This window comes from Aphidius gifuensis, linkage group LG6, assembly GCF_014905175.1.
Source record: "Aphidius gifuensis isolate YNYX2018 linkage group LG6, ASM1490517v1, whole genome shotgun sequence".
Taxonomy (NCBI): Eukaryota; Metazoa; Arthropoda; class Insecta; order Hymenoptera; family Braconidae; genus Aphidius; species Aphidius gifuensis.
Genome location: NC_057793.1, coordinates 4766137 through 4791735, shown reverse-complemented (window position 1 = coordinate 4791735; position 25599 = coordinate 4766137). Strand labels below are relative to the sequence as shown.

Here is a 25599-nt window from a genome sequence, read left to right as displayed (position 1 = left end):
GTCAGTATTTAACCAGCTCTTGAATTTAATAAATAAATTTGAAAATAAAAAAATAATAATTAAATTTTGATTGGGTTATGATGTGGTTGAATGACAGATAATAATCAAACTATATACCTATTTCAAAATGAAATCACAGAAGTGTACTTGTTCACGTAAATGACATGGTAGTTGACTCTGCAGTTAATGGAATTTAATCTGTATTAAAGATTGCTCATTGATCCATCGGTATTCATGGAAAATATGTCCCTTCTACTATTTACCCACTTCAATTTATTTTCACTGCCGAGGTTTTCTTTTTTTTTTTCTTTCTTTTCGTTTAAAAATACATAAATTCATTAATTTTATACAACCTCTGCGATTTTTGAGATCGGTATATTTAATAAATGAGATTATATTTAAAAATTCTGAGATACATTATTTTTTTTTTTAAATTATTATCAATTTTTTTATTTTTTTTATTTCAAACAAATGAATTAAATATCTATTGCTTCCGGTTGAATTAAATATGTTTTTTTTTTGTTATGAATTAATAAGTTTTTTTTCTAAAAAAAAAATATGATGGATTATCATTAATACTGCTATTTTAAAAGCAAATAAAAATAAATTTAACCCAGAATTGTTAATTAAAAAAGTGACAAATTAAATATGTAAAAATTTTATCTTTAAATGAAAACATTGAAAATATTTATAAAAAAAAATGAGAAGATTATATAATTAACGAAAAATACATGTATCAAAGTTTAAGTTTTATCGTCGTTTGAATTTACAATTTAATGATTATAATCGAGATTAATTTTTCACGCTCGCATTCACACGTTGTTAAAAGTACTACTGTAGTGAGTATAGCCACTGGGAATTGACCCATCACGATTTCCTTCTTAATTGTTGGTGAAACGAATTAACGTGGCACACGCAAATGCACTTAAACATATTCACGTCGAGCGTATCTCGCTGGTTTGCCAAGAATCCAATATAAAATATGTTACTGAAGCATGGAAGTACAAGTGACGCCCATTTTTCGTGGATAAAAAAAAAAATGAGAGGGAGAGACGAGGTGTATATTATATACATAGAAGGAGAGAATTGATAGATGAAAAAATAATAGAAGGATGAGAGCTTTATAGCTGCAACACCATGGGCGGAGATCTCACCCCGTTGAGCAATTAACTAATGAGACTTGATGGTCGATTAGATATATTGAGGTTTTAATTTGACAGGACGTATAGGCATACAATAGCTTCAACGATTTATGAGGACTGAACAAGGCTCCTGCTTGTCTCATTTTGTTTTTTTTATTTTTTTAAATTGTCTCTTTGATTCTTCAACATTTTTGAAATTATCATACAAGCCGCAGGGGAGATTATTCAGTAAACAAAGTAAACAATAAATATCCAGTACAAACGTGACCTCGATTGATATTTTTTTAGTGTCATGAAATGAATTTTTTATTATTTTTATTTTTTTTTATTTTTTTTATATTTTTTATTTTTATTTATTTGATTTTTTTATAACCGTGTACTTTTTTTTACATAACGCTCGGAGAATTTGTTAATAGTGTTATTATGTTTTTTGTTATGAATTTAGTTTTTATTTTTTTTTATTGATTTTAAAATTGGTATTATACAATTACGTTAAATATTGATTTCATATAATTTTTCAATTAAAACTCTAGAAGTTTTTTATGTATTTAAATTTTGAAATATTTAATTAGTCTGAAAATAAATATCAATTTCTGTAATTTGAAGATAAAACAGAAAACTTTGTAAAATAATTGTTGAATATTAAGTTTTAGATATATACTTGAATTTTTTTTATATAAATTTTCTTATTCTTTATATAATTTTAAAATTTACCACTTTATTTATTTATTTATTTATTTATTAAGTTTACTTGAATTTAATTATATAAGTTATTACAATTACAAGTTACTTAATAATATGTATATAATTATATATGTAAGAGAATATTATTATAAATTGATGAGATGAACATGTGGTAGTAGACTGCCGTTGATGACTTTTTATGACGATCTACGATTGTGACAGAGTGCCATACGAATGACGATTCACGATTGTGATAGATTGACATACGAATGACGATCCATTGTAAAGTTACAGACTTGATTGATCATCATTATTGGTTTTAAAGATTTTATCGAAATAGTCTTTATTTTACATTTTTTGTTAACGATTTTTCGATGAAAATTACTTCACATATAATTTTATAACTCGAGACGTTTGGGTAATTAATATCCACTACTCACTTTAATTTTTATCTTTTTTTTTTTTTTCTGAATATTACACTGTTGAATTAAAATCTTCACGAATATTAAATGGCAGAATTAACTTTTTTTTTCTCATCGATTCTTTACTAATAAATTGTTTTAAAAAAAAAGTTTTAATTTTAAAATAGACATGTTTAAAATTGTCTTCACAATATTATTTAATAATCGTTGATATTTTCTCTTTATATTTTTTTTTTACAATTTAATAAAAATTGTTTAGCACAAAAAATAAAAACATAAATTATTTCCGTTATAAAATCACATATAAAAACTCGACAGTTAAGTGATTCTAAAAAATATTTAAAAACATATAGTACCGTCATTGTAGTATTTTATCGTATTCAGTTACAAAAATGCAAAAATAATGATATTAACTATTTGATGTTCAACGTTGTAAAATATAAAAAAAATAAATTTATCAATACGTACAGAAAATGTGTGGTTTATTCTGTGAAATTTAAATTTGTTGAAGTTTCATATTGAATTTTATCAACCTCCCTTTATGTGCAACATATGTTGAATATTAGATTACAGGTATTTGCAAACACGCAGCACGTAATCATCCTAAAAATAATAAAATATACTGGACTCTTCAATGGTTTCATACTACTGCCATCGTACTACCATTTGAATTTCACCCTTATATTTATTCTTCATAAATCAATAATAACCATTATCATTATTATAATGTAGTCCATTTGTATGTATTAAGAATTCTTACAATTATTTTTTTTAATTTTTTAAAATTTATATTTTATATATATCCTACTTTACACTTTATTACATCTACAATCCACCTCACGTGTCTCACGTCCTGGCATGATCATCCTCAGCTACAATTACGTCGCATTTTTAATTAAAAAAATTCAAGTAATTCGTAAAGTTGGCATGAGCGTGTATAACGCGCGTAGAAATACTGTTGTCCCCTCGGGCTTCTTCCAGTGTCATATACTCGTTACTTTTTTTTCATTTTTTTTTTTTTTCATTTTTTGATAATATGAATCTTTGCTAACAGTAGAATATACACTGTTTAAAAAATAAATAAATAACAGAAGAGAAAAAAAATTAAAAAAACCAACATTCCACGTTTATTTACAGTAGATGAAAATTAATTAAAAAATTTTATATTTCAACGAATTTTCTCAAGTTAGCGTTGAATGCATATTTTCTTGGTAAATGTAAAGTGACGGAGTTTAAAAAGAAGAAAAATGAAAAATAACAAAAAAAAAAAAAAAAGAGGGTAAAGGTGTATACAAGAGACCAAGTAGAGCGTAGCTGGATAGTAATCGGCTCTTTGAAAACATCGTAGGAAGTTTGAGGATGCAATTCAGCTGGTTGTCGCCCGCGGAGCATCCAAGAGAACGGAGCCACTTTGCCACGTCGATAGTCCCGTCGCGTGAAAACTACAGCAGTGGGGTGTCAAGATAACACTATACAGGGAGTAAAATTATTTTCTCGCCGGTAAAAAAGACAATCTGACTCCAGCCCCTCCAGTGTCATTGCCAGGAGGGATTGGATGGAAAAAAAATTATGAAAAATAAAATCACAATGAGGAAAGAATAAAAAAAAAAAAAAAAACTGATAAGATTTACACAAGCTTGGATTTATATATCAAATTTAATAAAATATATATATTATTTTTTAATCAATTCATCTTCAAAGTTGGTCATTTAAATTATTTAATAGTACACGTGTCTAGAAAATTATGATTAGCTCTGAAAAATGGACACGTCTGTTTGTGAATTCAACAGGCACTTTAATATATATAAAAATAAAATATTAATGTTACATTGTTCTATTGTTTTTTGCTTGTATTGTTATTAATCAATCATGGTTTATGAAAATAATGCATATTATTCAAGCACAGGTTGATATCTGTCGAATATATAACTGAAAGAAACTGAAAACATTATAGAATTGATTGTTTGCATTGTAAAGAGTATACTGTATAAAACAAAAATTTATATATACACTTTTGTTTACTTATTTATTTTATTACTTGACATTATGACTGGTAAAGAATTGAATTTTTTATTTATTTATTTTTTCTTGTGCTTGATTGGATTTATGAACGTATATATACCAAAAATATGCGATTCCATATCGGTTATCAAGAAATAAAAATATACGTGTATTGATGGCAACAATGAATATTGGCACAATGAAAAAAATTGTAGTTTTTAAAATACATTTTTTATTGAAAATGTTATGTGATACTGCTATGAATCTATTGTGAAATAGCTGTACAGTCAATTAAACTTTGGCACACTAGTGAATATCAAGTTTTAGAAGGCAAAGGAAGCCACACTCGTGGCCTGTGCCACTTTTGCAATTTGATTCGACTAAGAAATCCCCGTGGGCAGTGCCAGCAAACGCAAAACTTGCAATTGTCAATTCACCCACGAATTACTCTACCAAAAACTTTTCAACAACAACAGTAAACATATATATTCATATACATTTTTTTTTTTTTTTTTCATTTTCCTTTTTACTATATTAGCCACAGAGTTCAGTGTAGTTGGTGTTAAAAATAAATGTTTTTTTTTTTTTTTTCCAGTACAGTGATTAGTTTTTGATAAAAATAAATGAGATAGATTTTCTAATTTTTAATTCAAGTTTTAAATTTTGAAATGTAATTATAAGTATTTTTTTTTTTTTGATTTTGATGATGATTAATTTTTAAATGAAATACATGATTTACGTATAGCTATATTTAATATCGTGCAAGCTCATCTAGAATCTGTTTGACTAACAATTACCACGTCGCATTTGTACACACGTCATCTATCGTAGAAGTGTTTTCAACATGAGCATAAACACACAAACCTGATCATCTTTTGCATGAAAAAATAATAAAATAAAATAAAAAAACAATCCTTCGAATGAAAATCGATTTTATATATGCAAGAGACGGTGCCGGATACCGGTAATTTGTGACACGCGATCTCACTCGCGCCAAATGAAAACTTGATGTCGTCACGTTTTAAAAAACAGTGCACCCAGTGTAAGCACACATAACGGCACCATATAGGCGTAGGCAATTCGTCTTCGCTCCCTAAATCCATGCAGACACTCACATTATTTCAAGTCACATCAAAAAGACAATGGCACGAAAGGCACCACAACCACAACATACAACTTTTCGTATTTCGTTTCTAGAAAATGTCAGATATAATAGAAAATAACTCCTGAAATATTTTTTTTTTTACTTTTATTTTTTTCTCGTCTTCTTTTGTTGGTGATTCTTTCTCTCTAGAGAAAGGGTGAGAAAAATTGCAATTTTTGTTGAAAAAATAATCACAAAATGTGCCTGCTCTGGACACTCCTATTTATCCAGTACATCATCAACGAGAAAATCTTGTGAATATTTGTGTCTGCAGAAAAAAGGTGGACATGAAAATCCTATTATCCATTATTACAAGATGTCATGCATCGGTTTACAGAATTATTCAAATATTTTTAAATCCTTCCAGGCATTGTCATCGACAGACGATATATTCAAACCAAAAATAAATCTATAGTTTGTCAAATCACATTTTGAAATATGTCAATTTTAATATTAATGTACATTACTCATTTTATTTCTACTTGATATGACATTATTAAATCATTTTTAATTTTAATTATACAATTTTTTATTAAATTATTACTGTAGATGAGACGAATTTTTAAATGGGACAAGCCAACGACATTAATCTACAATTTCTATTATTAACTGCTATTAAGTTTTTAAATTTTTACAAATTTTATTTTAATTTTAAAATGACCAAGCTCTTCTGTCAATTATTTCAAGTATTTTTTCAGTTGTAAAAAAATTACGTCGCTAATTTTTTTTTATTTAACCAAACTATTTCCGTATCATTTTAAAATTTGTCAAATTTTTGAGGCAATGTAGCTGTATCAATTGACGTTTATTCAAGCTCGATAAGCGTATAAAATTTTAACGTCGTTCGAAGCTCAATATTCAACGTCGAACCGAGATAGATGGTCGAAAGCCAATGTTAATTTTCAACTGGGTATATTATAATCGTTATTTGTCGAATTTTAATAATTGATATAATACAATTATCGAAAAAAAAAAAATGTCAATTCATTTGCTGAGGTAAGTAAACTGTTGAAAAATTAAACTGATATATTTTTAGTATTTATTTTTATACTCATAGAATGATATCGATATAAAGAAATTAAATATTGGTTCGTGGTATTTCAATTATAATCTGACCTCGTAATATGACCATTTAAAAAAAATATTCATGATAGTTGAGTTATTAATTAAATTACCATGTCTATTATGTTAAATTAATTTATTTTATTTTATTATATTTATTTTTCATTAACTAATGTAATATATAAAATAATAATTATATAATTTAATAATATAATTTAATAATATAATTTAATAATATAATTTAATAATTTATTTTTAAGAATTATATAAACGTTATATTAAAATACAATGAAAATATTTCATTTTATTAAATTTGTATAATAAGAAATCTCATATATTGTTTGTGAAGAGTCATTTAATTTGAAGCGTCACCCGGGTATTCAGTGATAACGGATTTTGGATTTACAATTGTATTTGAGAAAAACGAATTAACCGTCCCATTGAATTTTCCCAATCCACACAACGACAAATTCACGAGTTGAATGGAGCAGAGTGATTAAATTTAATATATATATACAGCATTAAAAACTATGAAATATACACGTGATGATTAATTTTTTTTTTTCAATTTTTATATAAATATAAATGTATAATTCCAATTTTAATTATAAAACTCTACTGAAACTTTAGTTGAATAAATAAAGTATTTTGTTAAACCGTGACTGCATTAAATGGAAAATTAAATTCCAAATAAAATTAATAATAATTGTAATACTAAAAACAATAATTGATAAATAATTAATGTTAAATGAAATAAATTTAATATGATTTATAAAAGAAAATTAATGAAATTATATTTCACAAATTAATAGACTGTTATTGTATATTTGAAGAATTGACTCAATAATATGAACTAATAAAGCTTGCAATCCAAGATATATTTAACGTTAAATTCACAAATATATGGCATGAGAGAAACGCTTTAATAAACCACTGTGAAGATAATGTAGTCGTGCACGTTTTCGCGGCCTAAGTTAAATTATTATGATAAATTGTTTTTGTGATATATTCTATAACCACAAATTGCTAAGATATGTCACGATTTAATAACTATTTATTTGACAGTTATTATTATCTGTGAAATTTATTTTTTTTTTTTTTACATTTATGTTAAAACTGAATCTGCAAAAAAACCGTTGATGGAAATTCATTATATAAAATTCAAGTCATCTTAAAATTTTAATTAGTTTATATAAAAATAATTACCTATCATTGACAAGTTATCAATTTCACTCGTTCAATTTTTTTTTTCAATTCATTTACGTCTCTAAATTTTTTTTTTACTTAATATTTTTCTATTTATATTTTTTATAATAAAAAATGTAAAAAAAAAAATTAAATAAACAATTTAAACTTATCATCAGCTATTTTTTATACAAGTTGAGAATATTGAGCTATATAAAATATTAAAATATAATAATAATCATAAAAAAATGCATCAACTTTGTGTCTAGTAAGTATACTTTGTTATCAAAGATTTCATACAACAAAGTTACGGAAACATGATCATGAAACTCGATGTGATCCACATTTAAAGTTACTGTGAGCCTCTGGGCGAACGATATGGCTGCCCCCTGAATATAGTTGCGACAAGAAAGGAGCAAGTAAAATGATGTATACATATGTATCATCAACGTAGATATATATTGAGTGAACGAGTAAGATAACTATAGTCTTAGGAGTCATGAAACTAGATGAAAGTAACAACGAAGATTCTTGTCAGTGGTCAAAGAGCTTGAAAAAAATATATATAAATTTTTTTTATGTAATGCAACCACGATTTTTACCCGCAAGCTTGTTTACATCTCATTCATTTTAGCTCGTTTGATGCACTGAGTTAGATACAGCTTAAAACCCAAAGGAAAATGACTTAAGAGCTTTTTTTTTTTTTATTATTTTTTATGTATACATATATTTTTCTTTTTTTTTTATTTCCTACTTTTCTTTTTACATTTCCAAGTTGAGTAAAAAGTGACTCTTAACTTGGCTATATAAGATAAATACTATCTGAAGGGCCTTGTTACAATGTATACGTGATATGTGTGCAAACACTTTTTTTAATACAAAACATTACCAGTACTATGAAATGATCGTAAAACACAATGTATATTTATATATGTATACATTCGATATGTTTCCACGTTTGGCCATCACAATTTTATAATAAATTATCATTGTCGAATTTTATGAGTCAATCTCTCTGAAAATTTGTGGTAAAAAGAAAAAAAAAATTCCATTAACTATTGTCATTTATTTTTATCAATGAGTATAAAATGTTAATATTAAAACTAGATAAAATAATTTTATCAATGCTCTCAATTTTAAAGAAAAAAAAACAATAAAAATTAAAAATAGAGTTCAATGCTTTTTTTTATAAATAAATATTGATCAAATATTATAAAGTGATACATTTTTATCCTCTATATGTACATAATAAAAGCTCTAATGAAATATTCAAGTAAAACTTGTCAATATTTGTTCGAAAGATATGGCTAGCCTTAATTGATATTTATTGTTCACGTTTTTATTTATTTATTTATTTGTTTTTTTTTTTGTGTGGGTTGAGGTTAAAATGATTTATTATCAGCAAGTATAACTATCGAACTGTTAATGTATCGAAAAAGTAATTATCAATTCATGCTTATGAAACATAAATAGAAGATAGAAACAGTGAAGCTAGGATCGTATACATCCCGCATGGGAATTAACAGAATTTCGTTAGACAAGAAACCACGTACAACAAGAGACTTGTGTGTGGTTTCTACAATTTAGTCTTGGTAATGTTAATTCACTTGTATTTAGTCAATGTGTATATTTATGTGAGTTTACAAATACTAAGTAAAAAATATATATTATTTATGCTTGAAGACTCATTGACATATTAATAATTCATTCAAGTATACTAATAATATTTTGACAAAAAAAAATTTTGAATTATTAAATAAAATTGTTTTTTTATTTTTTTAATGCTACATTTCATTATAATAATTTATTCAACCCTTTTTTGAATAGGCTTATTGACTTTTTTTTTTAACTCAGCTATTATATATTTATTTATTTATTTTTTCGAATGACAATCTGTTTATTTGTCTGTCATTTTATGATCGATGGAAATTTTTATTTTTATATAGAAAATGTAGAGTAAAAAAAAAATAGTGATAAAAGTATTTTTATTTATTTTAGTATTATTGTTTTTTCGTTATTTGAATTATTATTTATTTATTTTTTATTTTTTTTTATATTCTTTATTGACATGTTGTGTTATCGTAAATAAAAATAAAATTTTTAAATAATAAAAAAATATTTATAAATAATGAAAATAAAACATAGGAATTAATTTATTTTATTGAATTTTATTTTTTTATGTTTATTTTATTTTTCATATTGAAATATTTTAGTGTTTTACTATGGTGAACCTTTGACCGTATATATTCCGAAGTGTAAAATTATTTCTGAATCTACGGATTTTGTCTATGAGAGTAAACCCAATGGACCAACCCAAACATTGATGTATGTAGAGATGATATACATGTATACCAGTGCATACAGAGTTTGTCGTTGTTCGAGAACAGTGGTGGACTCTGTGTGTTTACAAATTAGTTGCAATCAAATGCAAAACCAGCCGACAAACATGCACATCAATATACAAACTGTTACTTCAGTGTTCGAAAAAGAATAAAAAAATAAAATAATTACTTTGCTCCAGTCTACATCTGGTTAAAAAAAAAAAACAAAAAATCATTTTATTTTCATTTCATCGATGAAATATTCTATTGAAGTTTATATTTTTTTAATTGATTCTTTAAAAAGTCGTCAATTTGATGATTTTTTATTCTTCTATTATCAACAGTATAATTATTTTTTATTAATGCTTCTGATTGACTATATATTACCTCAGCAAGTAAAAAGAAAAAAAATATCATGGAATTACTTTAAAATATAAATAATTGATATTAATGAAAATCGAAATTAATTATCTAATAATTAAAAGCTGACCTGTCTATTTTTATTGGCTTCATTTTTGTTCTTTTTTTCGATATTACTCGGTATTATCATTTATTTTTTATATAAAACTCATTTAATTAGAACAAATCTTTTTTTCATAATTAATTTACTTAAATATATTTATTAGAATCTATATATGAAAACATTAAATCATGTTTAAGCTCAACCCCTATTAACATTAATTTAATTAATATAAAAATATAATATATTAGGGATGAAATAAAAATAATATAAATATATAAATCAAACATTAATTCATTATATTGATGCAACTGTGTTATTTTCGATCCATGAGTTTTCAATTTTCAAAATAAAACAATTTTATTTTATGGATTGAAAAATCGTATATCTGGGCCTAGACATTTATAGATACGCAATCAAGCATTAAATGGAAATACCAAAAAATTATCCAATTGACAGTCAAAAGTCAAATCGATTCTACGCACGCCTTCGTGTCCTGTCATTTATTCACGTGAAATTGTTCAGCCTAGCATCCCAAGGCAATTCACCAATGATGCCTCAACTGAATTAAAAAAATAAATGCCATTTTTTTTTTTTACATCTATATTTCCCCTCATGATTCAATCTTGATAAAGTCTTTTTTTTTTTTTTTGTATTTTTCCGATATATACAAATGAAAATAAAAAATTCCTATATATTGGCAATCTATATCATGCAGATTCAAATTTTATTGAACAAAGAATAACATTTATTGTTCATGTAAAATGGACACTTTAAATTTTAACAATGTTTCCAGCTTGTAGGCTATGCCAAAGCGATACTATAATAATTCAAATTGAATAAAAAATAAAATAAAAACAAAATAGACTTGATAAAAAAAAAAATATAACAAAAAGAGAGAAGATAAAAAATAAAAAAATAGTTAAAGTGGAAATTAGGCGGGAAATAAAGTCTGTTAAATCGGATCGAATTCAGCTTGGCGTGAACAGAGACTATTATATACACGGAAAAAAATTTTTAGCTGCAGCAACGAGCTGGATAGCTGTACTGCATAAAACTACTAACCTTTGGATAGTTAGCAGAATTGTTATTTTAGCAATCCACATTTGACAGGTTACTAAACTAGTGACAGGTATACTCGTTACATTAGCTACACTTTGATAGCTGTGGTAGCTATCAAAGTGACAAGCTCATAAACTGCTTTGCATATATGCATAATATAGTATATAGACATACGAAGTCAAACAATATTGTGCTTTACTATTTTAAAATTATTATCTAATTAATAATACTAAATTTGATGCACCAAATAAACGCCAACTTGATACAAAATCTTATACTAAATTTTTAATAACTATATGGATTATTTTAGTCATTGTTAATAATAATTTGTGGATCTGTCAAAAAAGAGGTTAACACAACAGCTGTTGACATTGAATTATAATAATCTGAATATTAACGCTAGCTATCCAGTAATAACTAACCGATTGAATATATGGGCTTGATTATTAAATCAATATTTAATATAAAACTAGCTAAATTTTTGTATATGAATATAACTTGAATGTCAGGACAAGCTCTTCAATGCTTAACAAAGTAAATTTATCGTCAACGAACTTGCAAAAACTTTTACTTTGAAAGTTTTGTATTCATTATTCTCAATTTCTCTTGTTATTCAAAATAATAAATAAACGAATAACATATTTGTTTTATTAAAAATAATTTGATATAAATTTACAAATAAATGCTGCTTTATTGTTGTTTTGTATTTTAAATAACTAGACGAGTTGTTGTCTTGCTATTCCGTATTTATTTTCTACAAACATATATATGCACAACACATCAAGCACTCATGATTATCACGCGATGGGATAAGCTGCGAGTTCGTTGGACTTTATATACAAACCGGGCAAATAATTAATTACCACCTGCAGTCAAGCATTTGCAATAAGAAGTTACACACGCGTTTCTATGAGACAATACCAAAAAGGATTAACCTCACTTGCCTTTCTATTTCTATGTTAATAGTTTAGTAAAGCTCACCGCGAGTGAAATTCACTTCTCATTGTTTGTATCTCGTGAAATGGTTTCACTATGCAAATAAATAAATATATATACATCTATTTATTTAGATGTTACTTTGTGTATCAAATTAAAACATGCATATATAAATATAATGAAAAATTATTAGTATCTTATTGTGATATGTGTGGACACATGACAAATATCATGCTTGGACGAAATAACTTGTCTTGATTAAATCACGCTTAATTACAACTTAAAATTAATTTTACTTTTAATTAAATTTGACGCATCATTAACTTGCATTCCAACTTTATTATCTTAATTATCTATCAAGTTTTTAGTACACTCTTATGTTACGCTAATTTTCTTGAGGTTTTGAATATTTTATATATATTTCTTTTAATTTTTTGCTCGTTAGCAAAATTCCATTAACATTAACGCTTTACTGTGTAATCGTTGATAAATATTTTAAATCCTTTTATTATATTTAAATTATTTGTATTTTTGTAAAAATTATTTTAAAATATATTGCTGATTTTTTTGTCGTTGTTAATTTTTTTTTTTTTTTTTTTGTTTACCTGCTCCCGGATCACTGAGTGCACTGACTGCAGTAATGATGAAAAAAACTTGCACCACGAGAATAAACATTCTGTATTACATTGACGACGCGCGAACGTCAACTAAAACATTAGAATAGTCAGTCTTGGCTCCATGCTCTCCCGCCAAACAAAAACGCATGCGCTGGCTGACCATTCGCGAGTTGCACTACTCGACAGAAAAAAAACTTGGCTATAATTTTACCTCGGTTTTTTTTTTTTGAATTTTCGTCTGTTATTACTATTATTTATTTTTTTATTTTTTCATCTCTTTTACATTTATAATGGTATACGACGGTGGGTGAAAAAAAAAAAAAAATATTGGATTTTAATCGATTTTTTTTTTTCACTCGATTAAACCTGTCCATTAATCCAGTGCACATAACTTGACATATAGCTCCACAATGCAAGCGAGATAGTAAAAACGGAAATGAAAGAAAACATGGTCCACATAGGTAAAAAAAAAAAAAAAAAAACAATACTTAAAAATTGATGAATATGAATGGTTTTACACAATTGTTCGGCTTGGTTTGCATGCTCAAATAATAATACCATGTTATATTGTCCACTAGAAATTTTGCTTTTGTTCGGTTACTACACATATACAATAATATATATAACTAATATAATGTATTCATGTATATACGTATATTGTACTGTACACTGATCGAATCTTAACGCACTCGGCCGAATGTCATTATGTACAATTGTACAATATTCTTATGGACATGCAATTTTGTTTTTCTTTATATTCAGCAATCGTTATTTTATTATATATTATTTTTATCAATTTATCATATGCAAAAAAGAATAAAAACAAAATTATATAATACATTTTAAATTTTTTATATTATTAAAATAATTATTTTTATTTTTTCAATTCAATTATAGTTAAATTTTATATTATTGAAATAATTATTCTTTTTTAAATTAATACGGTAAATTTAATAAAAAGTTTTTAAAAAAAATTGATTGATCATTAATAAAGAAAAAAAAAAGTTTTTATTTAATTATTATTGGGAATAAAAATTTGACGCAATACTCATGTCGACAAGTGTACTCAAAAATTAACTATTTTACAACTATTTGTTAAACTTTTGTACTAGGCTTTCATATAACGTCAAACAATTTGACTTTTACAGCTGAAAAGGGCCATAGAGTTATGTATATAGTTTAAAAGGATTTTTCGTTTAGTTGAGAGCGAAAAAAATATAAAAAGTAAAAATATATTCAGCAATATATATATATTACTTTATGATCATGCACGTGAAGAGGATCGATGTATGCCGGCCGACTTTTAAATCGATTTCAATTTACCCTCATTTACAAGCTCTCGCTTTATTTTGGCTAACGAGCTTTCGAAAGTCGTGGACAGGCCGACGAGTTTACCGGGGTTACCGCTTTCATATATACAAAACATTATATGTATCAAATACCTCACACGAAAACTATCCACCTCCCTCCCCCCCAGTACCCTCCTCCTTCTCTATCTCAAACTTGACTGCAACTTATTTTAACAAACAAATTTCACCCTCTTTTTCACGTCTGCGTGATACTCGTGCCGTCTGAAATTCAAAAGTATATAAATATAAAAAAAAAAACACAGAAAAAGATATAAAAAATTCAATACTTTAGTATATCGTGAGGAAATGAAAACCAATATGTATTGAAAAATGGAAAAATATAATAAAAACACTCAAATTAATTTACCACATGTAAAATATATTTTTATTTAAATATAATTATCTTTTTATTTTTTTTTTTTTTTAATATTAATCTTCTTTTTACTTTATAAATTTTAAAATTTATTTCTCGTCATTTGTATAAACAATAATAAAATGTATCATACATAAAAATATACAAAATATTTCCATATATATTTATAAGAAATATTTTATTCTTTTTTTAAATTTCAAAATATGAAATAATGAAATACTCACAAATACAAACAATTCTTGAATGTAATAATATTTTTAGCGAATAAAAAATTTTGATTACCACTTGTTAAAAATAAGGAGAATAATTCAGCGAACAAAAAAATAAAAATAAATGACTTATTCAAACGAATGAAAGAAAAAAAAAAAAGGAAAAAAAAATTTATTATTACAATATGTATTTTGGTGTTTTTACGGAGACTATAAACACAGTACACCGGAGGCTTTTAGTAACCATAAAAGTAAGCAAGCAATGCGGTGCTGTGAGATAGCGTGTACTTCACGAGATTATAAAGACTGGGCTGACTTAACCTCGATGGAAATTTACGATCGTATTCCCAAGGTATATATTATCTGTTACGGAGACACCCTTCAGCACAACCCTTCAGAATATATCAGATAAAACAAAAATCTAAGTTAAAAGATTCAATCAATAGAGCCATCATAATATTGAAAATAAAATAATGAAAAAAATAAACATAAAAACAAAAAAAATTGACAAATGAAAATCATATCTTTGTTAGAGTTTCTCGTTTTGTCTAGTTACTACTTTTTTTTCCTTTTCTTCATTATTTTTTTTGCTGTTCACATTTTATCTCTAGTTGACTGCTTCTTGATCATTCATCAGTTCCATCAGTAAAAGACCCTTGTGATTAGTGCATTACTGAGTAACGACCAACCAGAAAAACGTGACACTCATCACACACTCTTACTGGTTTTGCTGAATTCGGCATTGCAATGGTATTGTCACTACATGCATTGCAAAATATCTTACCACAATTTCGACAATGGTGCTGAAAGAAAAGAAATTAAAAACATTTAGACAATGTGATTTATTAATTTTAATTTTAAAAATAAAAAAAATTAAAATTGAATTAAGAAATGTCTGGGGCAAATTAATTAATTGATATTTATTAATTATGAAGTAATATGCCATTTTTATCATTTAATAATATTTTTTTTGATTTTTTTAAATTCTTCAGATTAAAACTTGGGTCAAATTTCATTTCATCAATTTTCTAAAAATAATAAGATTCAGTAAAATTTTTATATCTGTTTGAAAAATGAAAAATCGAGTGTGAATAAATATATAGACCATTGATTTAAAAGAAAAAAGCTTTAATAAATAGATTTTTTTTTTTTTCAAGAAGAGAAAACGTTTTAGTGTGGTTAGATACTCGTATATATTCGAAAAGAAATTACATTTTACAAATATCCATTTTCATGTAGGCGGAGAAGTATAACAAAACGACAAAAAAAAAATAAAAATAAAATAATAATAAAAAATTAAAAAAAGTAAAGATGAAAAGTATCCATAAATCGTAGTGATTTCGTATGAAACGATTTTTCTTTACTCTCTTAACAGTTTTGTGGTAGTAGCCTTAGCCTTCCTTTTTACTCTTGAAGCCATTATAAAAGTGGCAAAGAGTGAGCTTAACGTTGCAGAACATGGTAGAAGAGCGAGATAACAAAAAAAAAAAAAAAAAAAGAACATTCGTCCTACTTGCATTTGGTAGTGCAATAGATCTCGCAAATTCCCACATTCAAATTGAATTCTCTAAATAAGATAGTTCCTTGGGAGCCATTTTTCTATATAGTTTTTTTTTTTTTCAAAGTGTACCTTATAAAGTTGAACATCGTCATCTGATGGAAATAAATCCCACACTTATTCTCTTAATATAGCGATAACCAATTTCATCTATAGAAAAGTTAATTATATTATTCTAAAAATAGTGACTTATGATCGAAAATATCGTTGAATTCAAGTGTCTTGGGAAGTTGGAGTAGCGCTAGTCCTCATGACTGCCACTTAATGTATACATACACTTGTAAGAATCATATATACATGTGTACATATAACTATATCAAACTCCTCACCTACTCTCTTATCTAACACGCCTTACCACGGATACTTGTGCATATATCAACTTGACGATCAAGCTAAAATAGCGCAGTAAATGCCCAACAAATGATCTTAAACCGTTGACATTGAATTATATCATGTCTGAGCACCAACAAAGATAACACCATTAAATAACATCAATCTTTAATGACTGATTTTTTTCATTTATAAAATTAAAATCTACCATAATTTTATATCAATTATTATATTTATATTTTGTCGTTCTTTTTTTGATTATTTATTCATTTGTTTTTTTTTTTTTAATTTTCGAAAAAGACAATGTTTTATTTCAATTAAAAATAGTTGATAAAATTTATCATTCAATATATATTACTTTCAACAATTATTATTTACAGATTTACATTGTATCAATGTATTCATACATGAACATCAATTTTGCATATTATACATCACACAAATCGAAAGCATTTAACCGTATATAGAGAAATTGTATACATATAACATGGAAATGAGCGATCCATCCGAGAATTTCCGACAGCACGATATCTTTTCATCGCACGACAATGCGCGCACTGTATCCAAAAGTCCGTTAATAAATAAAATAAAAAATAATAGAATATTAAAAATAAAAAAAAATAAAAGGTTTTTATTCATATATAGCGTTATATAAAAACTCGTGGTTGCGGAAAATTATTGTTTTGCATGGTTTTCCATTTTTAAGTTGGTGTATATGTTGGTTGTTGGTGGAACCTTATATATTTCTGTTGGATTTTTATTTATTTTTCTACATTACTCGTTTTTTTTTTTTTTGTTTTTTTTTTCACGGACTTCCTGCTATTCTTCTCATTTTACTTGACTTTGTGGTTTCTTTATTTTTTTATTTTTTTAAATATACAATAAGGGTATGTGTGTGTAAGGATAACCCAACGTTTTTCACAACCCCGCATGTATCTCTCATTCTTCTCAGCGAAGCTTTTTGGCTTCCAAGTAATATACACAAGGTGTGTAAAAGTATATGCACATTACAAAAATAGCTAAAAATTGTACCTGTGTTGTAAAGAGAAAAAAGACTGGCGTCTATACGTTTACCCCCAACTCTCGGGTTATTCTATATTAAACAGTATGCTAATATAGCTGACCAGGCAAAAAAAAAAAAAACACAAAGAAAGAAAAAAATGAGGATGAAAAAAAATATTAAAAGGATAAAAATAATGATAAAAAAAAAGAATATTGTAACAAAGACGGCGCCAGGCGTACGTGTTATTATGCAATAAGTTATACCTCTATAGTTGCCCGGGGCGTTGAAAATACTGGAGACCGGGGAGGGGCTACAAACCAAAACATATTTTATGGCCCGGATGCGCAACGTCTCTATCAACCTGACGGCTTTCTGCGTGAATATGCATGTCCATCCATGCGTGACGTTGAAACACGAATATATATATTTATACTTGTGAAAACCGTCAATTTTATAAAACATATACTAATATTTATAAATTATTATTATAACTAATGCATTTGAATATTTTGTAAAATTATTTATTTATTTTTGTTACTGATATAGTTAAAAGTTACTTGATAATTTTGACTTTATTAAATCTGGCTAATTTATCATATTTCAATATGATATTATGATGCAACACACACAAGTTTAAATTTGAACAATATCTTGCAATTATACACGTTTGTTCAACGTCGACGTCAATATTCACCTTTGCAATCTGTCTTGAAACTCTAAAGAAACTTACTAAGACTTTGCACTCTCTTCAATGAACAAAATATATGTATACATTTATTTGTATAGATATCTTGAACTGGAAGATAAATTCTCGGGAAAATTGGACTGACTCGGCACCTCAGTACTTTGTGCAAGCGGTCATTATCTTACAAAGACTTAACGAATTACTAGAAACACTGAGATAATTGCGGTCAAATGATTAGGAAATTCATTACTAGACTTAAGAATTTTAACCAGTAAATCAATAGTATCCTGCATTTTAATATCTTTATACATATAAGTTTTGAATCTATTCAACGAATGTGACTTGGATGAAAAAAAAAAGATAAGAATAAAAAATGCAAATAAATTACGACGAAAATAAAAGAAAAAATAAAGAGATAAGTAAAATAGTTGCAATTAGAGTATGATTACCTTGCGACGGGTCAAGTTGAATTCTCTATTGCAACCCTTGCAATGAGTAACTAGCCGGTCATTTGCCCATGTCGGAGTACCATCCTGATTCACTTGATGTTGTGCATTGTCTGCGGCTTCACGTAGTTCAACAGCAGCAAGCTTTGCTACACTCAATTGTCCACCCAACTCCTCCAGGGTATGCTCTTGTTCTGTGCATATTTCACGCAATGCGTAGTGCTCTTCTTGTAATGCAAGATATTTCTAAATAATTAAAAACAAACAATCATTTATTATTGTTTATTTTAAAATTTATTTTTTTTAATACCTCTTGTACTTGTTTTAGTTGATCAATTTCTTGATGAAGTTGTGACATTTTTTCAGTTATATTTATTGATGATTCTTGAAGTGACATACGCCATTCTCTTTCAACACGTAATTCACGTTCTACTCCATTCGCTCGTGCTTCCTTTTCTGCAACTTCAGCATCCAATAATCTAACTCTTTCTTCTACACCAGTTCTCACACCGTCGATATCTTTACACCTGAATTAATTCAATTTTTACATTAAATACAATACAATAACCGATACTTTATTTTTTTTTTATTCTCGTGATAATAACTAATAAAAGTGAATATATGAATATAAATATTTAATCAAACTTAACAATTCATTGAATGATTGATTGTTTAAAAATAAACTGACAAGTTTCAGAACATTTTCAGTATTGATTAATTAATCATCTCATTTTATAAAGATAATATAATTAATAATTCATGAAAAATTGGTATTAATTTAGAATGTTTAATTAAAAATGTTTAAAATACAAAAAAAAACATCTTGTGTTGATAAAGCATGACGTCATTGCTGTTGTACCGACTGAATCTGATCAATAATAAGCTCACGACAGCTGATACGTATGTGCCAACAGTAGCAAATTCATTATTGATATTTTCATGATAAATTAAATAATATTGATAATATAAATAAATAAATAAACTTATAAAAATGAGATAAATAAATTTAAAAATTGCTTCAGGATATAAACGATTAATCAAAAAGCACAAATAAACTTTATATTATCAATTTATTGTTCACATTAAAATTCACAAGCTCACATTCATGTTCACCTGCTGGCTTCAAATTTTTTTTTGTAATTAATGGGTGATATTAATTTGCACTGAAGTTATATGTATATTTTTATTTTTTTTATTTGCTTTTAATAGGAAAGCCACAATAAAATTATGTATCGCATTTATTAAAAAAAAAAAAAAAAGAAGGCATGTTTGAAAATTACAACAATTTGCAATAACAAAAAAAAAATAATAATAATAAATAACAATATAAATATTTTTTTCATTTCGTGCTGTGATATCGTATCACGTTAATTGAGCTAAAACTCATTACAACAATTATAAAGATAAAAGTTTATTATATGACAAATTATTTTGATGAGTATATTTGAAAACTTTACTCACTTTTTATACGATTTAAAAGTAATTTTACGTTTAGCGTGATATTATTAATTACAGTCTCGTTTTCATCCCAGTAAAATATATTACTTAATAACTCTAGACTTTAATTTAAATTGTATGATTTTTTTTGTAATGTTTTTTTTTAGTACATGATAGTATGTAGTGAATAGAATATTTTTTAATTTATTGATAATTTCAAAACAGTCTCGCTGATTATTGTATAATTTTTTTGAATAAATATTTATATTCATATAAATACACTGAATAATGCCCAAGCTTGATTTATAATTGAAATTAATATTATTTGTTTAAAAAAAAAATAAAATAAATAACCTACTTTTCATCCATTTTTTGGATGCTCTCTGACATGGATGATGTCTTAGCTTCCAGCTTGGCAATCAGTTCGGTCTTGTGCTTGAGTGAACTCTCACACTCCTGAAATTAATGACTTTTGAAAAAAATGATTCACGATAATTTGCATAAATTCTAACACTTAAGTTACAATTTTTGTTTGTTTGTTTGGTTTTTTTTTTTTTATAAATGACTATCATGTTATACAAAAAATTAAATTGACTTTTGTTATTATTAATTTTTTGAATTATTTGCCAATTGATTTTTGTGAATCATCAGCAATTTTATCTTTTGATTTTGCATGTGATAGTTCAAGATTTTGATTACGCATTAATCGTTCGTCTTTTGTTAATATTTTATCTGGTAATGGTGGAAATTTTTCAAATAATGGTGGTCCTTTTGGTGATGTTGGACTCATTCTTATAAAACTTTTAGTGCTACTTGGTGTTGTTGGACTTTTTCCATCACCGTCTTTCATCAAATGATTATACTTTTCAAGATTATTTAAAAGTTTTCCAATTTGATTTGTTTTAGCATGAAGACGACTAACCATTTCACCTTTTTGAGTCAACTCGATCTCACATTCCTAAAGATTAAAATTAACAAACATCCAAAAATAATTAAACCATAATGTTAAATCATTTTATTATAAATGACAACATTTATTAATAATAACGTTTGATTAAATTCATTTGAGTACTACTGATTTGATCTGTGAATTTAATTAAAATATTATTTATTATTTAAATCCTACTGAGACTCTGCTGAAAATAAAATCATTAATGACGTCAAAAAAAAAAATGAGACATATTCACCATGCCTTATTAATAATTGATATTTAATAAGAAAAAAAAATTTATTCACCTGTAATTTTTTATACATTTCCAAGTTGATAAGTTTAATATCCTCCAATTGTCTTCTCAGTGATATAATGGTATCTTGTTTTTCATGAATATCTTTTTCGAGAAGTTTCATAGCTACTTCCATCTCTGATTTCATGCTGACCTAAATTATTAAAAAATATTCATGAAAATTAAAGCAATATTTTTATTATTAAATCAATTTAATTTTTTTAAATTTAACCTGTAATGCCAATTCTTTTTCTGCTTCATGTCGTAATTTTTTTTCTGATTCTACTCTACATCTGAGCTCTTCAATTTCAGTCGTTGTTTCGGTTATTTTAAGTGGTGCTTTACCACTCTAAAATAATAATTCAATAAATTAATTAAATATCTATTTCAATAAATATTAAAATTCATATTTTTTTAAAAATTTTATGTGCAATACCTCAAGTGTATCTTTAACATCAATTCCAAGTTCTCTTTTAAGTTGTACATTTTCATCTTGTAATAATAAATTATTATTTTTTGCTATTGATAAATCTTCTTTCATAAGTGCATTTGTCGTTGTTAATGATTCTACTTTAGCTTGAAGATTTGCAACTGTTGCACTGAAATTAAATATTATTATTAAATTATACTATTGATTTAAAAAAACAATTATAATTTAATTTTTATTACTTCAAGTGTCGATTTAATTCTTCAATATAATTTTTTTGATCAAGCACCGTTGTCATATTGTCATTTTCTAATTCTTCATCAGGTGAATCACCAGGTATATGATTACTATTTCGTAAATATAATGAAAAATCAATAACCCCTTGTTGACAATCCAAATCTTCTTCCTGACAATGCATTACATGTAAATTATAAAATTAAAAAGAAAAAATGCAAATTAAATAAATACTATTGTCATATTAATATGCTGACCTTGACACAAAAATTGCAATCTATAACATTTAGGCCAACCAGTAGTCCCATAATAACAATAGCTTCTTCACTCATCATCAATGCATCTGGCTCAAAATATTCAGCTAGTAGATCATCACGATGATCAATAAGTACTTTTAAATAATCAGCCAATTTTTTTTGCATCAAAGCCATACGTAACCAGGCTCTGCCTCTTCCAAGTGCTGTTCTCACTGTTGGAAGATCACGAATACTTGATGTTATATCTTGTGCTTCAGCACAATGTTTTTCTACAAGTTGAAGAATATCCCAAAGTTCTTTTTTTGGACCAAGAAGACCCTGTAAATATTCAACAATTTAATTGGCTTTTTCAATGTTGATTTATTCATTTTTTTTTTTTTTTTTTGGCATTTCAAGTTGATTATTTATCATTTTACCTTTTTGGGACGTAAACCATGTCTTAATACGTGCTCGAGAACGATAAAAAAATGTTGAAGTGGCATATGATCTGAATCAAGCATACGCCCATACTTTAAAGATGTTTCAATCAGCTCTTTTACGATAAGTTTTGAGATGTTGACAAGATTGCTTCTTTCAATTATCACTGGATCACGGGCTGCAAGAATAACATCAATCATCATCAATTTGTTTCTTTACTTTTCTCTCATTCCATTTGTTTTTGTTTTTTTTTTTTTTTTGCATTACAAGATAACAACAGAAAGAAATTTTATTATTGAATTTTTTTTTTCATATAAAGCTGAAATTTAATCTTGAAGTTTTCAACGACGCTCCTATTGCAAATAAAAAATAAAAATAAATATACATATTGCATGATAAAAAGCAAAAGCAGAATAAATTTTTTAAGATAATAAATTTAAAAAAAAAAAAAAAAACAAAAATAGTTGATTTAAATAAATAAAAAAGAAAAAAAAAAAAAAGAAAGTGTTATAAGACAGTGCAAGCACAATACAAACACAAGCTGGAGAAGTGATGAATTGTTGTTGAGTTTTGTGAAATAACATCACAAAACTCTGATAATTCAGTTTGTTGTTGATAATCATGTTGATTATTTTTTATACCACTTATGGCCAAAGGTGGTGATGTTGGTGATTGCATTGAATCTTGCATTGAATATTCAACATCTTGAAGTTCTTTTAAACATAGCCATTCTCCATCAACAGACACACGAAAATTACACAAATAAATTGTGTCTTGTGCACCAGCCATATCTTGTTCAATCATCATTCCAGTTTGTGGTTGAATATCACCAGATTGCCGAAGCTTTAAAACTCCTTGGGCTTCCTGCCGCATAGGAACAATTTAATTATTTTTAATTGTCTCAGTTCACTAAGATTGACAATCTTGCACCTTGTCAAAATTATTTCATCTACTTCTATCAGATCAGTTGACACTGTTGTTCAATAATTTCAACTTGATGTTAATTTTCTTTTTGTAACTTACACTCGATGATTGATAACTTGTTATTTATAATTTTTTGCGTTGAAAAAATTAACTCTTATTTATTTTTAATTTATTATTCCAGTGATCACCAGAGACAATGGAATACGTTAAATATTATTATGAAAATATTCGTATTTTCATTGATGATGACACAGTAAATTTTTTATATTAATTTATAAAAATAATTATTTTTTTTCGTACAATTTCAAGGGTAGCAACGAGTAAATAACAATTATTTTATATATCACGTTAAAACGATAGAGATGCATTTGACATTTGACCAGCACATATAATAATATTGATTTTACCGCCGATTACACCTCCACCTACAATAATCAATAACAAGGTAGACATTCTGGCATTCTATCCGGCATGTGCCGCTATCTACCGACAACCTTTACGTCAAAACAAAATATAAAAATAAAAACAGCTGTTTGTCAACAATGTGTTTATATACCACATACATAATACATTGTCAAATGGGTTTCGTTTATTTTTTAATTTATTCGTTTTAATTTCTATCTATTTTCTAAATGCAACTAGACTAAATACTAATTTAATTTTTCTACAAAATAAAAAACATAAATATTTACTTTTTTTATTAACTGTAATCAAAATTTTTGTTTAAATATTATTTAAATTAAAACTTATACAATAATTAATAGAATAATTTTAATTAATCTATGCTATTGATTTTTTGTTTTTAAATTAATTGTGCATGTTGGGAAAAATATATTTTTAAGCTGATATAAAACAGAATCAAGTTGTTTGTCAACAAACTTGAAATGATTAGTTAATATTACTTGATAATAATTAATTAAAAATTTCTTTCAAAGAATATTTATGTTTTCAATTTGTTCTATTTTTTATATTAACTTCAACAAGTAGAATCCAGGGTTACCTACTACACGTGAAAAAAATACGAAAAATAAATTAAATCTAACGTCTGGTACTCGAGTGTCAATATTGATGACAATTATTTTCAAATTGGAGCGTCGATGATTTATAAAAGCTAAATTTTATAAATTTAAAACAACTGTCTAAATGATAGACTAATAAAAAATTATAGCTATGACATAATGTTGATTAAAAAACTCACGTCTTGGCAGCCACCATACATCCAATTTTCTTGGTCTTGATACAACAAGATCAGGCCACTTATCTTCACGTATAGAATAAGTTGATGGTGAACGTGTTACACTTGGTTGTTCATTATCATTTGAAATCATACTACTATTTAATGATCTATTTGATGTTGATATTGGTGAACTATCATTATTTTCAGCTGCCATAATAGGCTAATTTATATATTCTATGTAATTTCACTTTTAAAAAAATTTAATTCACACAATAACTGGCTGCACTTGTTTACATAAAAAACTTTTTAAAAAGTACAAAATTATTAGATTAAAACTAATTTTATTTGACGTCGGTAGAAAAAAACAAACTCAATAATCAACAACTGTAAACAACACACCAACAATAATAACAATAATAACAAATAATAATAATAACAGTAGCCTAGCGCTTAAATTTTGTACTAAATTTAGTTTTGATAAATTGGCGCTTGTGTCTCTAACCATCGCGGACAT

General features: G+C 26.1%; 2 protein-coding genes across 10 annotated transcripts in view; both read right to left on the bottom strand.

Annotated features, from left to right (window-relative positions):
* The window catches only part of LOC122858996 (lachesin-like), a 41354-nt gene extending 28225 nt beyond the window's left edge, over positions 1-13129 (bottom strand). The window contains exon 1 of one of the 2 annotated variants that reach the window (XM_044162302.1): positions 13025-13129. In XM_044162302.1, coding sequence (XP_044018237.1) covers positions 13025-13094 — 70 coding nt within the window. In that variant the 5' untranslated portion in view covers positions 13095-13129. Of the gene's footprint in view, positions 1-12715; positions 12786-13024 lie in introns of those variants that run through there. The other variant, XM_044162303.1, reaches the window with a different exon arrangement.
* A 2147-nt stretch (positions 13130-15276) lies between these two features.
* On the bottom strand, positions 15277-25491 carry LOC122858995 (RUN and FYVE domain-containing protein 2). 8 transcript variants are annotated; one of them, XM_044162295.1, is made up of 12 exons: positions 23915-24297; positions 23521-23848; positions 22984-23162; positions 22568-22885; positions 22319-22482; positions 22086-22248; positions 21882-21998; positions 21663-21803; positions 20785-20882; positions 19300-19516; positions 18993-19235; positions 15277-15770 (listed from the first exon to the last, which is right to left on the bottom strand). In XM_044162295.1, exons 2-12 carry the CDS (start codon positions 23789-23791, stop codon positions 15630-15632), a joined length of 2052 nt encoding a protein of 683 aa, XP_044018230.1. In that variant the 5' UTR covers positions 23792-23848; positions 23915-24297; the 3' UTR covers positions 15277-15629. The 8 variants fall into 8 exon arrangements, 7 of the variants coding, with proteins under 7 accessions (XP_044018230.1, XP_044018232.1, XP_044018229.1 ...); XM_044162297.1 differs by lacking the exons at positions 23521-23848; positions 23915-24297 and adding an exon at positions 25107-25491; XM_044162294.1 differs by having other exon boundaries at positions 23521-24297.
* Positions 25492-25599: the final 108 nt, after the last annotated feature.